Source organism: Varanus komodoensis, unplaced genomic scaffold (assembly GCF_004798865.1).
Source record: "Varanus komodoensis strain SLA01 unplaced genomic scaffold, ASM479886v1 scaffold1, whole genome shotgun sequence".
In the NCBI taxonomy this organism is placed as follows: domain Eukaryota; kingdom Metazoa; phylum Chordata; class Lepidosauria; order Squamata; family Varanidae; genus Varanus; species Varanus komodoensis.
Window position 1 is genome coordinate 47,440,678 of NW_025335268.1, and position 13,381 is coordinate 47,454,058.

The 13,381-nt window shown below is 41.4% G+C and overlaps 1 protein-coding gene and 1 long non-coding RNA gene across 2 annotated transcripts in view; one reads left to right on the plus strand and one right to left on the minus strand.

Annotated features, from left to right (window-relative positions):
* LOC123020578 (venom phosphodiesterase-like) overlaps positions 1-13,381 on the minus strand; it is a 56,821-nt gene that overhangs the window by 19,884 nt on the left and 23,556 nt on the right. The window contains exons 9-16 of the mRNA XM_044424488.1: positions 12,681-12,790; positions 10,249-10,314; positions 7,211-7,283; positions 6,767-6,875; positions 6,539-6,667; positions 5,030-5,061; positions 3,543-3,676; positions 803-869 (exon numbers count right to left, since the gene is read on the minus strand). Coding sequence (XP_044280423.1) covers positions 803-869; positions 3,543-3,676; positions 5,030-5,061; positions 6,539-6,667; positions 6,767-6,875; positions 7,211-7,283; positions 10,249-10,314; positions 12,681-12,790 — 720 coding nt within the window. The remainder of the gene's footprint in view (positions 1-802; positions 870-3,542; positions 3,677-5,029; positions 5,062-6,538; positions 6,668-6,766; positions 6,876-7,210; positions 7,284-10,248; positions 10,315-12,680; positions 12,791-13,381) is intronic.
* On the plus strand, positions 259-9,800 carry LOC123020584. The gene is made up of 3 exons (XR_006414143.1): positions 259-483; positions 5,936-6,122; positions 9,737-9,800. It is a non-coding gene; the product is annotated as an uncharacterized LOC123020584 (long non-coding RNA).

The window sequence follows — 13,381 nt, forward strand, 5'->3', positions numbered from 1 at the left end:
ACTTTTATACACAGGTAGTTCCCAGATTATAAATGTCCAAGTTACGAACAATCTGTATTTATGAACATGTGTTCCGCCGTAAAGCCTACATGCATATCTCTAGAGAAAAACTGTGACTATCTCTGTGACACATTTGGCGACATGTCATCTGTGGCCACTTGGAAATATTCACGGTTTTTCTTAGAGTTACTCACAGTTATCTCTAGGGAACTACCTGTGATGTGTTTGGCAACAAGTCTCTCAGTGGCCTCATAGAGATATGGTGTTCATGGCTTTTTGTTCCATGGTGTTTGCCCAAACCAATGAGTTTCAGGGCACATGTAGGGCACATAATTTCCCTTTGGTTTTTCTTATGTATTTGCCCTTGTAATCATGCCTCCAAAGTGCAAATCTGATTCAGATGCAAGTGCAAGTGATGCAATGAAGAAAAAGAAAACAATCCTGATGGAACTAAAGTGGAAATAATAATGTAAGCAGAAAAAGGTGAGATGCCTTCCTGTTATTTTATTATTACTGTATCACTATCATTATTACAATGCTGTATTGTGTTTTAGTGAACATGGAGGTGTTCCTTACGTGTTTTTATGCAAAATATATGTATATACTAAGACAAATGTGCAAATACATGCATATACCAAGGCAAACATTTGGCTTATTCATGTGATCTGACTTACATACAAATCCAATGGTATTCCTTAGGCTGTAGATTAAGGGGTTGAGCACAGGGGGTAGCTATTGCATAAAAATCTGACACCATCTTATTAAAGTTGATAGAGGAGGCAACTTTAGTTTAAAAAATTACCTCCATACTTTTGAATTCATTGTCATATCCATGGTTACCACCGCCACAATATCTTGTATTTGCAGGCCTAAAATCAGAAAAAGGAGACATAGATTAAATTAACATGCTAACACTCTGCCAATAATTCTCCAAATTAAGGCTGAGTCCACAGAGAGTTTACGTTTGCAATCAATGACTGGGTTCAGGCAGAACCATAACCCAAGGGTTGAGCATGGGTAGAGTGTGGGCTGTCCTGGAAGCATAAGTTGCTACTGTCATTGTTAAAATGTGGGTTGTTGTGCTGCCTTCTATATGTTACATCATATAACCACTAGGTGGCAATGCAATACAGCAGAACTGAGAAAATACACAAGCACTTCCTTCCACCCTCTCTAGATAATACCACACTTTAGTGTGAACTCCATTCGGGGTGCCAGTTGCAGGCCCTTAACCTTATCTCTACATGAATAGGGCTGCACCTTTACCTTTCTTGAAACACATCCTTTAAAAATGACTAAGCTGTTCATTTGTATATTTTAGAACTGAGTGCTTTTCCCAAAAGACATGTTTAGTCCTTGAGACAAAGATATTTCATAATAATGTGACAAACAATAAATGGAATTGCCTGGCAATCTAATCTCACTCACAGCTGCAATGTGTTTAAAGCACACAGATGGAAGAATGATTATAGTCACATGTAACCATGGGGGTTTTTGGAATTTTATTTTTTTATCTTGATCTATCCAACTTTCTGAGATCACTGTTTGGAGATTAGATGAGTAACCCCCATATTGAACTTTTCTTCTTTGTTTCAAAACAGCAAATGCTTTCGACAGTTTGGAATTTTTCCTTACAAGAATGACAAAAAAGACACAGTGATGTGTTCAAGTCCTTTCCTCCAAGTCAGGTCTCAAGTCTTTATTGTCAGTTCCCAGTCAAATCTCAAGTTATTGCAATTTTTATTTGAGTCAAGCCTCAAGTCTCTTCTCAAGTGTCAAGGGCCAACTTTAACAAAAGAGGGGGAGTGGTGGTGTGTTGTGGGGGGGAGAGTTGCAACCTCCCCCCCCATTGATCCCACCCTAACCCTTGCCTTGCCTGCTCCCTATTGCAACTCCCTCCTCCTATCCTGCTCTGGTCCCCTTGAAGCTCCCTCCCTCCCACTGCATGTTCGTTCCAGACTGTTGACTTGATGACCTTACAGGCCCCTTCCAATTCTATGATTCAGGAGCCATGATCCAGGAACATTGATGAAACAAGACTACAAATAGGTTTACTTCTTCTGCTACGCTCTCTTGACAGCTGTCAAAAGGCAAGCTGTCCAGGGAAAGCAAAGTCACCAGTGAACTTTGGTTGACATTAGAGCACTCCCTTTGCAATGAGATCCTCCCAGTTTGGGGTTTGTGCTCCCACCCACCACCACCCTCAGTTTGACCTGACTCTTCTCAATATTCTCACACTTTTATGCCTTATCTTGAGACTACAGGTGACAGAAAGATGAAAGGTATAATCCTCACATTTACAAAAGCAGAGAGATGTCAAAATCCAGGCTTCCCTTTAAACCAGAGTTTGTGACAGGGCTATTCAGGAATGAGAGACTGACAGGTACATATTTGTTAAATAAAAAGGATTATGACAATAATGCAAATTTTGGGCACTGCTTGGATACTTTGGAGAGATTGTCAGTGGCGGTCACTTTAGGGATTGCAAGAAGTTAAAGGAATCCCCGGAAAAAAGTGTGTGTGTGTGGGGGGGGGGGCGGTAATCTGTGGCAAGCACAAAATGGATTCTGGCCTGCAAGGGAGAGACCAAACCAGGGACAGTCATCCCAAAGTGCCACTATCACAAGCAGTGGCCCAAGAGCAAGTGCACAAACAAGTTTAGCAAGAGCCACAAGGGTTGCCGCTGCGCTTGCAGAGTGGCTGGCTCACCAGTTTCCTAGACCCACAATGAGCCTGGTCATCTATATTTAGATGACATGACAATTCGTCATGGCTCCAACAACCCTATTTCAAGCCATGGCTTATCAGAATCTTTTTTGTCCACAGACAAGACACCCTGACAGTGGTCTGGGTTTGCATGGTCTGGGTTTGCATAACATGGCAACCCCACATGACTCGTTACCTGTGATGGATGGCTGGGTAAACCCAGTCACTGGGTCTTTTAAAAAGCAAATTCCTAATATTAGTAATGAAGTAGGCCAGGATTACACTAACGTCTAAGATTCTAGAGAGGAAAATATGCACACTTACATTCACACAAAGACACACTTATGCACACACAATGTTTCTGCTAGGCAATGTTTTAATTGTCCGAAGTTGTGTGTGTTCTAAATAGCCTTTCCCATTCTTGTGCCTTCCAGACATGTTTGGAATGCAACATCCAGAATTCCCAGTCAATGGCCCTCCTGAATGGGAATTCTGGGAATTGCAGTCCAATTGTCTCTGAAAGCCACCCAGCTGGGGAAGCATGTTCTAAATGAACACTACTGGTGAAAATCCACTGATGCAGATTTACTAAAAACAAATAGAAATCTGAAGAATATAGATTATTTCCAGATTTACTCATACTAAGTAACTTGACTTGGCTAATATAGATCCAATTTATTTCAGTGGGTCTAAACTTCCTCCATGGGGAATTCCCATTCTTTTTAAGCTGTGAAGAATATTTGAGCTATATGGGACATAAAGTGACCTAATAAATTAATGCATAATCAAACCATACACATTTCAACAGTATCTGAAAATCTGTGCCAACACTCTACCTAGCTTTTACAGCCAACCATTGCCGATCCACCATGAGATTAACTTTGTCAATACGAATGTTGTTAGCATAATGCAAACGCTTCGGTAAGTTCCGAGTCATGTAGGCTTTGAAGTGTTGTTGCGGCTTGCGGCACTGAAAATGGCAAAGCAAACTTGTAAGATTTATACAAAGTGCAGAGTACAAATATAGTGATGGATGTAAACATGCCATGTGGGCCTCTGTAAGATATTTGTGGCATCAGAGATTGAGGTTTGAGTCTTAAGAACGTAAGAAAAGTCATGCTGGATCAGACCAAAGGTCCATCTAGTGCAGTACTCCATACACATGGCAGCAAACCAACTGCCCGCGGGATCACTCAAGCGGGATGGGTGCAAGACCTCCACCTGCCTGAGTTCCTCAGCAATTGCCACCACTGATAAAGGAAGCAGAACACAGCCAGCAATACTACAGCCACTAATAGCCTAGTCCTCCAAAACAGCTGGAGGGACACAAGTTGCCCAGCCTTTATAGAGAATGTTATCAAAGATGCAGAGAATCCGATTTTTAAAAAACTGTTGAAGCAGTTAAACAATAAATAGTTTAAATGTTTCATTAAGAAGAGCTTATGTGAACATTTGGCTGGATCTCTCCATCTATCACATTTGTGACCAGTTCATCTTTTAAAGGCTTATGATGACCAACTTGGTGTTTCCATACTGTGTCCATACAACAGCTATGTGAGACAGCTCAGGCTTTGAGATCACCACTGGCAAAACTTAGCAGGGATCTGAATGTCCTTTTCTGTGGTCAGAGTATTGACTGCACTTGCTTTCCCCAACCACCAGATATTTTCATTACAATTCTCTGGATTCCTAAGCATTGGCCCTGCCAACTGTGGCTGGTGGGAGTTGAAGACCATAACATCTAGGAGCACCAGCTTGTGGGAGGTAGCACCACATATGCTGGTTCTTCCATAAAGCAGATTACTTAATTCAGCAAAATTGATTCAAGGCTTCCCTAAGATCACTTCCAGCCATATAGGCAAGAGTATCCATCACCCATCCTGAGACAAGAAGGCATAAAACCAGTGTGGTGTACTGGTTACAAGTGTGGATCTCTGTCTCACGAGATCTGAGTTGCTCAGCCATGGATCCAACTTGGTGTCTTTGGGTCATTCCTGGACTCTCAGCCCAGCCTGCGTCATAGGTAGGGGATAAGACTGAAAGCAGGAGGAAGAAAGTGATGCAAGCTACCATGCGTTCTTGTAAGGAAAAAGGCAAGGTATGCATCTAATAATAGTAATAGCAGTAGTAACAATACTACTAATACCAATAGATTAGTGACCCATGCATGTGGTTCAACAAAGCATAAGGTACTAAAGGGGAAGAGTGAGGGAATAGCCATGAAGTAAATTTCCTTAATTCCAACAGAATCTCAAAGATACGCTTTTCACTTACATACTTTGAGTTTTGCTAAAGGGAGAAAGTGATAGCATTGTTTACTCACTGTAAGATTTTTGACAATTCCTTCTGAGTCAACTGTTTGGAAGAAAATAAAAATCAATTATATTTAATATACCATGTGACCTCATTCCTGGCATCCCATTTACTTTGACTCCTACTAGACTGCACAATGCTATTATGATCGCATCTTACCATTTAACACTTAACTAAAGCAGTAAAATGCCATAAAGTCTCTATCTCAGAGACTCTTTCATGCAATAACATAAAATATATGTGTCATTCATATGTTCTTTTCATGATTATAACATTATCGCTTCAGTAGAAAACATCACAATTATCCCAAACAGGACAAGACAATTAGGCACAAGCATTTGTGTAAAATGTATATCCCACTTGACTCCAGAAAATATTACTAGGATGCAATCGAATACCTGCTTTCCAGGGAGTGAGCCATATTGAGGGCTTACTTCCAAGGAGACATGCATATGATTGCACAGTAAGAGGTTTGGTCTTGTGTATAAAGCTTGACTCCAAGTTTAAGTTCCAACTTAACTCCAAGTTTGAAGCTCATGAAATGTTTGCAGCATGTGTTTGAAGACAAGACAAATATATGAAAGCAAGACAGAATATGGAAGATGAGATAAATTGTACTGTTGTCAGGAGTTAGTCTACCAATGGGAACTTGAATCCTGATAGAGGGAGAGGGGTCTGCTGAGTCAGGATGATCAAGAAGCAAAGATCAGTGCCCCAACATTGCGAATTATTCCAGCAACCAGAGAATTGCCAGAAGTGCTAGGATCTCTGGTTCTTGTTCTTGACTAAAGAACATCAGTTCTTGACTGAAAGAAGCTCTTGGTAAGGAACTTGCTCCAACAAGGTCTGAGGTCAGATTGAAGCCTTTTAAGTTTCAACCAAGAAATCCCTGATCAGACTCCATCCCTTCTCACAGAATGAGATCAATGCTGAGGGCATCACTGGCTCCATGGACTGTGGAACGTTGGAAGATGAAGGAGCTTTCTGGTGCTGGACTCAAGATCATGTCACTCAGAGATGGAACTTGAGACAACCAAGGGGCTAAAACATTCTGCCCTGCTCCCCAAAGTCTCACGTCCCACTGAGCCCACTTGTTACTTCAGGTAATGTATCCAACAAGGTGTGGCAGCATTTCAGGTACCAGAGTAGAGGGCCACCCCCTAAGGCTTTCCCTTCCTCAGCAAGGGAACAAATCCTGCAAGGGAAGTCAAAACAAGACCAGCCCAAAGAGCTGTCACATAGAAAAGGCAAAGACTTGTACTCTGCTTTCCCAGAGGCAAGACAATATCTGATGGCCTTAGGCAAACGGAGGAGAGGTTTTGGTTTATGATGAAAAGAAACTGAATGATAAAAGCAATTCCACCATGGAGATTGCTGGGCTGTGGCAGTCTGGAGAGAGGCATTGTGGGTGCTGTAGCCCTGCATTTCCCACACTAGGCAGAGAGTCAGACTAGGGTTAGGCTGAAGCGTCCAGTGCCCCCCGGTTCTTATGAGTCTATGTATCTATGGTTCTTCTCACATGTAAAGAAGTCTAATGGAACTTTTCCTGATCGGATTCGTGGCGCCGGACCTTCATACATATAAAAATTAATGTTATCAAGATAATCTGCCATGAATTCTATCTTGTCGCAGAATGTTTTATCCATGCCTAAAGAAGAGAGAAGAGAATATTAAAGAGTTTAACAAATATTGAAATGGCTAAATCGGCAAGTTTTTACTGAGATAGAAAAGAGCGAAACAGTCATACCGTGATCAGCCAGGAGTATAAGATTGACACACTTGTGCAGGTTTCTTTGTTTAAGGCCTTCCATTAACATTCCCAGGGTCTGATCTGCCAATTGTAAGGCCTTAATTGTCTGCACAGAAGGACAAAGAGGTCACCAGCATTTTTTCATACTTGTTGCATACAAGACCACAACTAAGCTGATCACGAGGCAATGAAATAAAACATGCCATAAGGGTGCAATTTTATGCATGTTTAGATGGGGGAGGGGCCTGCACTGAGGCTTCTTTTCCTTTCCCAGTCAGGCAAACACAGATATTGTTTTATTACTGGGAAAATGAGATTCAGCTCTGCTTCTCTTTTGCCAGGAAGCATTATCCTCTTTGCCATCAGTGAATACACTATCTGAGTGGGAGCACCTACTGGAACTTAGCTGAAGACATTTTTGAAAAGGAAGACGTAGCTTACCCCTCCGCTAAGCGGTCCATATGAGTGTCCAGAAGAGTCAGGTTCCTCAATGTACAATGTATAGAAATCTGGCCTAGGGTTTAAGAGGGAAGAGCATTGAGACTGTTGAAAAGGGATCTCAGCCAGCCTTTGCTCAAACAAAGCTGCCAATATGTTCATTATTAAAAAACATGCGATATTTATAGTCCATTTTACTTAATGTTATACAAGCTGAATGTCTCAAAGTCCGATCCATGCTAAGGGACATGTATTTATCTTGTTGATGGAGACCTCCCTATCTTTTAGAACTCCCTAATTCCCATATAATGCGGAGGCTATTTACCCATAATCTTCATATGACATTTGTATTTCTCCATCTGCATAAATACTTCCAAATGCAAAAGCCTATCCTCAAGACAGTCTATCCAAAAGTAAGCCTCACTGAGTTCAATGCATCTTAATATTCTCAGGGAATCAGAGCTTAAGCATGCAATCCTACCCCTATTTTGACAGGAAAAGGGGCCTACAGCTCCCAGCATGGCCAGCACATTAGTCAGCCCTCTTTCTGTCTACATCTGATTATTCATATCTCCAGTCTTGATCTCAACACTACACAAACTGTAGCTTTCCAATCCAAACATAGCCCAGTAGCCACAGATGGTGGCCCATCCCATTAGCTCTCATGCCACTGATTTTCCCAAGCCTGACTAGCAACAAAATTTTTTCCTAAATGGTTCTGCCGAATGATAGACTAACTTAAGTCCCATTCCTTTCAATGTGTCTAAGAGCAACCAACTAGCATTGGATCCAGGCTAAAGTTACTGCTGACAGGAGTGAATAAAAACACCACCTGAGAGTCTGTTGGGGGTACACACTAGGGAAAAAATGTGTATTCGGACATACAGGAAATAAATGCAGCATACAGGCAGCCCCCAAAGGGACCACACAGATGGTGTCTGTACAAGATACTTTTACAACCTATCACAGTTTGGAGGAGGGGTTGGGGATCACACAGACAGTTTGCTAAAGTCATGTGAGAATAAAACAAAAGGGTTGAGTGAGGCTAGGGCAGTACAATACAGAAAGAACTTTCAGGAAGACAGAAATTAGCGTGTTTAAGGTACACCCCAAAGAACAGGTCTTTCAGGACAGGGAATCCCATCTTAAGCCTAAAGCTGATCTCACAGTTTCAGGCTTTTAGCAGTTGTATTATGGCAAAGCTCTTCCTCATTTTGTCCTGACCCTGCCCTACCAATGTCTCCACCTCTCCAGAAAACAGTGCCAAACCCATTTAGAAGGCATGTACTACAACCAGTGCAACAGCACACTGTGGCCAATTGCATTGGAAAGTCTTGGTGCCACTCGGCATCCAGGCCTTCTACAAGAGCTGCTAGGTCACACTCAAATTAAGGGGAGACGAAGTAAGATAGAGCAGTGCACAGGTCTGCTGCCTCCCACCCAGTTTTCCTTGTGGGGCTCTGCTGCTTCTCACAGTGTTTTCTCTGTCTGGAAATCAGGCAGGGAGGAGAAAAAGCCCTGACAGCATGGCAAGTTGAAGGGGAGTGGGGCAATGTTCCACTCCCCTCCTCTTCATGCAAAACGGGTGGGGAACACATTGCTTGGGGCCACATGCAATCCCCTGTCCTCTTCGTGGTTTTGTTGCTGCCTTGAAATTTGCAATATTTCACAAATTTCTCAAAATTTGCGATAGCAAAAACACAGCTGCTTGCCATTGAATTCCAGCAGCAAAGTACCAGAATTCAATGGCACTAGCCACTAGCCTTTAAAAGTATACATTCAGCTTGAAAACAAGCCCAATGTCTTTTTATAAGGTTCTGCAGCAGTTTGCCAGCAAAATTTGGTAGCAAACCACCAATATTTTTGCCATTTTTACAGTGCAGTGATAACAGGAGTGCAGTATGTGGGAGGATCCAGGGGGAGGCAAGTAGCTAAAATGCCCCAAAATTGTGCTTTCTTGTGTAACAAACAAACCCTTACTCCCCATGTGGTAATAGGGCTGGAGTAAGATATTTTGTGGCCTGAGATGGAACATCAGTTGGGCACACAAACACACGTACGCACACACAGAGTCAAAGGGTACAATCCCCAAGGCCAAGCATGTTATTTTGACACTTGAGGTAGAAAATCTCAAGCACCCACCCATCTCAGAGAATAAAAATGGCAATGGATTGGATGGACTGGCCTCAGTCATTCTCTATGGTGTACAGCTTAGGGGAGGTTAGAAAAGGAAAAGCTGGAGTAATTGTTCAAGAAGCAACGTTGGCAGAACTCAAAGCAGAGTTTTTCAAAGAGAGTAATTGGAGGGCTCAAGCATGGAGACACTGAAGAAAATTATAGCCATGGCTCCTCTCCATAAGAAGTAATGCTGCCTTCCCCAGCCAGATGCCATTCATTTATATTATAACTACCATTATTCCCATGTTGACTGGGGACCATGGGAACTGGAGCTGAACACATTAGGAGAGTGTCAGGGTAGGAGAGGGTCACATGCAATGCCTGCTGTCGTGCATTTCCCTTTTCCTGCAGAGTGATGTGAAGACCAAGCAACACCATGCAGCATGTACTAATACTGCTCCATGCGCTACAGAGGCCTGCCACCCAGCAGCTGTCCTGAATTTCTCTAAAGACCTTCTGCAATTTCTAACCTTCCAGATGGCCTACAACTCCCATTAGTCCTAGTGAGGAATAACAAGAACCGTAGGCCAACAAATCTGTAGGCACACAGGTCTGGAATATGTCTGAAACACAAAGGATTATGCTTGAAATGCAAAGGAAGAACTGATCAAAAGGAAAGGAAGATCAAAGATTCAACATGGAAAGGCCGGGAACAAAAGCAGTGAAGCAATGCAGTAAAGGGAACAAGTATGTTATTAAAGGAAGGCAGGAAAATGAGAAGACCAGGTTTAGAGATAAAGGAGATAGAATAATGGGCAGAAAACCGAGAAAAGCACGCTTCTTAACATTTAATGTACACGCAGACATCCACAAGACATAAGAAGTGCTTGGAGTCTGATATTTTAAGCTTCTTTGGCTATTACCTTTCAGATTTGGGAAGCTCTAGCCACTGCAACAATTCTGTAACTCTTTTTTCATATGTAATTGATCTACAAGGAAGAAAAATATATTTAAACACTGAATGTGCATTGTCCTGTAATAAAACAATGGCATAGACATGGTCCCTGGCTTTCATGGATAAATTAACAAGCAAATTCACCTCTGTAACAGCCAGCATTATGCAGATCATTTCGTGGCAGCTTGCTTAAATGTTTTCCTGAGAGGTATCTCATTCTCCAGAGATTTACTTATCATGCAGGTAAATTAAGGCTACAATCTGATGCACATCTGCCTGAGAGGCCCATTGATTGTAATGATTTACTTCTAAGCAAACATGCATAGGAGAGATCTGTAAGTCCCATCACTGGCCAAAAGTATTTTCAATCCATAAACTGAGATCTCTGTGTCCTTTGGGTCTGAACGATAAGGTGAATCTGGCTGGTGTTTTGAAAACACTTTCATATAAATAATTATCTTACATCAAGTCCAATTATCTTTGGACTTGAAATCAATGAGTGTATCTCAATTTCAATATCAAATGGAAGCCCTCTTTTCTCTTAATGAGATACTTTATTTTATTGTTGCAACCAGTTATCATCTGTTCTGAAAAACTGTACTGTTCTTTAAATACTTCTAAGTGTGATGCAGCTGATCTTCCTCTCATGTTCTCTCTTTCTATCAGAGAACATTTTCATTGGAACAACCAGATATGTAATATAAGCAGTCATGAATTACAAGAGGTTGATGTGTTACTTGGCTATTACTTCAGAAAAAGAAGTATCATTTCACTGGAACTTTTTTGACAAGTAGATAAATTAAAGTACTTTCTGTGCTCTCAGGCAATAGAGAATAGCAGAAGTACTTTTTGTAATAGTTTAGTTTACAGTGGAAAAGCTGATTCTTTATTGCCTTTATAAGTTGTGTTTACATTTTGTTTGTGGAGCAGAGTATGTTAATAAGGAGAAACACATTTCACTGATATCTGCTGCAAATTATAGTCTTGTTCTTCAGAAAAGGAATGGATGTCAAATGGCTTACATTCGGGAGTTTCCATCATGTCTAAATGTTTGGTACAGCTTGTCACTACATCTGACATCATTGACCATACCAATAGAGACTGTTGCTGCAGTGTTTGTAACAACACACCCTGCCACACCATGGCTAGCACTGCTGAGAAGCTGTCTAGAAACCTTCTTCAAAGACCTGCTGCATAGATCACATTTCACTGATTGCTGAAGAGAGACTTGGTGCCCTATAGTTATGCACTATATTTCTTGCATACGGCCTGTAATATGTAGGTTTGTGTACAATATATTTATTTGAAGAAAAGGTTTTTGCTACTTGTAAATCTGGTAAACAGAAATGCAGTTGGTACATTTTGTATAGTTTATAGCAACAGCCCTTTTTTGGTATTTTCTGCCTGAAATTTTGCAACCCTCTAGCATTGTATATATACCTATATGAGGGTGTATGCCACATGACCCATTTACATTAAGTAAAGGAGCAACTGTAGGCAAGCTTAGACAGGACAAAAGCCCACCCATATTCTCTACTCAGCTATGCTGGAGGGGCCACACTGGGGGGGGGGGGGGGTAGGTCATTTAAGCATCCAGCAATTGTGCTTGCATCTTGTTCTTGAGTAACATCTCCATACTGTTGGTCCATTGATTTGACCTCTCTGTGCATCTATTTGCAGAGCCTCTTCCTTCGGTGTACTCTCACCATGATGACATAGTGAACCTGTATCTTTCCTACAATATTTCAGTTATTTATTCCTTCTGGTAAAATTGTATGCATCTTTTCCTTTTCAATAAAGATGTGTAATTTAAAAAGAAAAAGCAGAATATAATATTTTAATACCAAGCATGACATGGCATTTTTGAGCTGATAGGCTTATACCAAATGCACGGACTGAGGGAGATTTCTGCATGTGAAATAGATGCTTATCGGGGTGGAGGGGGTTAACAGTTTGCCCCATCCCTATTGCACTGTGATGTTTGCAGTTACTGCTTCAGTATATTTCCCAGCCTAGGCCATATTTCAGTAAACTGTGAATCCATAAATCCATTGCACTTTAATATGCATCCGTTTGTGCAGCCCCGCAAGCCACCATCAAGCATTGCACATGGCCCTTGTGGTCACAGAGGTGGCACACTCCTGCATTAAAGGCCATATAGATTATTTAGGGCCAGAATGTGGCAGCCTGCCAGAGATGTGGCAAGCAGTGGCCCAGCAATTATAAAATGAATAAAACTCTAGTTCAGTGGCAGCTTTACAGAAATGCATTATATACAACTGTCATAAATACGTTTGTACAATGTCTGTACGTCAGGTACACTGTTCCTAAAAATTTAGACATCTGTATAAAATTATGTAATCTAGCATGCACTCGTTTGCAAAGGCATTTTCAACTTACTTGTTGTACAACTTGTATATATTAGGGAAACTTCCATTGATTTTTACATCAGATCCAGGCCAGAAGTAAGTGCCGGCTTTCAATCCTTGATACATTGCTGTATGCCAAATCTGCAAGGAGTGAATGCAAGGAAGTGTATATTTGAAGATACTCATTTTTGAGGAACAGAACTGTATAAGCTTTCCCATAATCGAAGCCTTGTTGGAGGCTAAATTCAAGCTAATGACTACAAAGAATAGGACCACTGTAGTGGTGGCATCTTTGTTGGAAATTCCTGTCATTAAAGGCTCATTAAGTCGGCTCCATCTATTATTTGGAGTTCGGTTGGGAACGTTTTTCCTACATGGACTGGAGGGGGTTAGGTATCTGACTGCCTTAAATCCTGTTGTGACTGTGTGGAGCTTTGAGACACTTTGTGCTGTTGTGCCATTCTTTGAGTTCTGCTTTTATCTGAGTGGTTTGAATTTATTTGGGTGGCATGTATTATGTCATAAATAAACGTATCATAAATGATACATTTGATAAATCCAACCAAAGGCCTAACCAGTCCAGCGCTCTGTTCGCACAGTGGTAGACCAGCTGCCTGTGAGATCCAAAAGTAGGATGTGAATACAATAATACTATGCCAGGTGTGTACTGGAAATGGGTGCATAGAGCCATACGGCCTCTGAAACAGGAAATAATGTGCAGCCATCATGTCT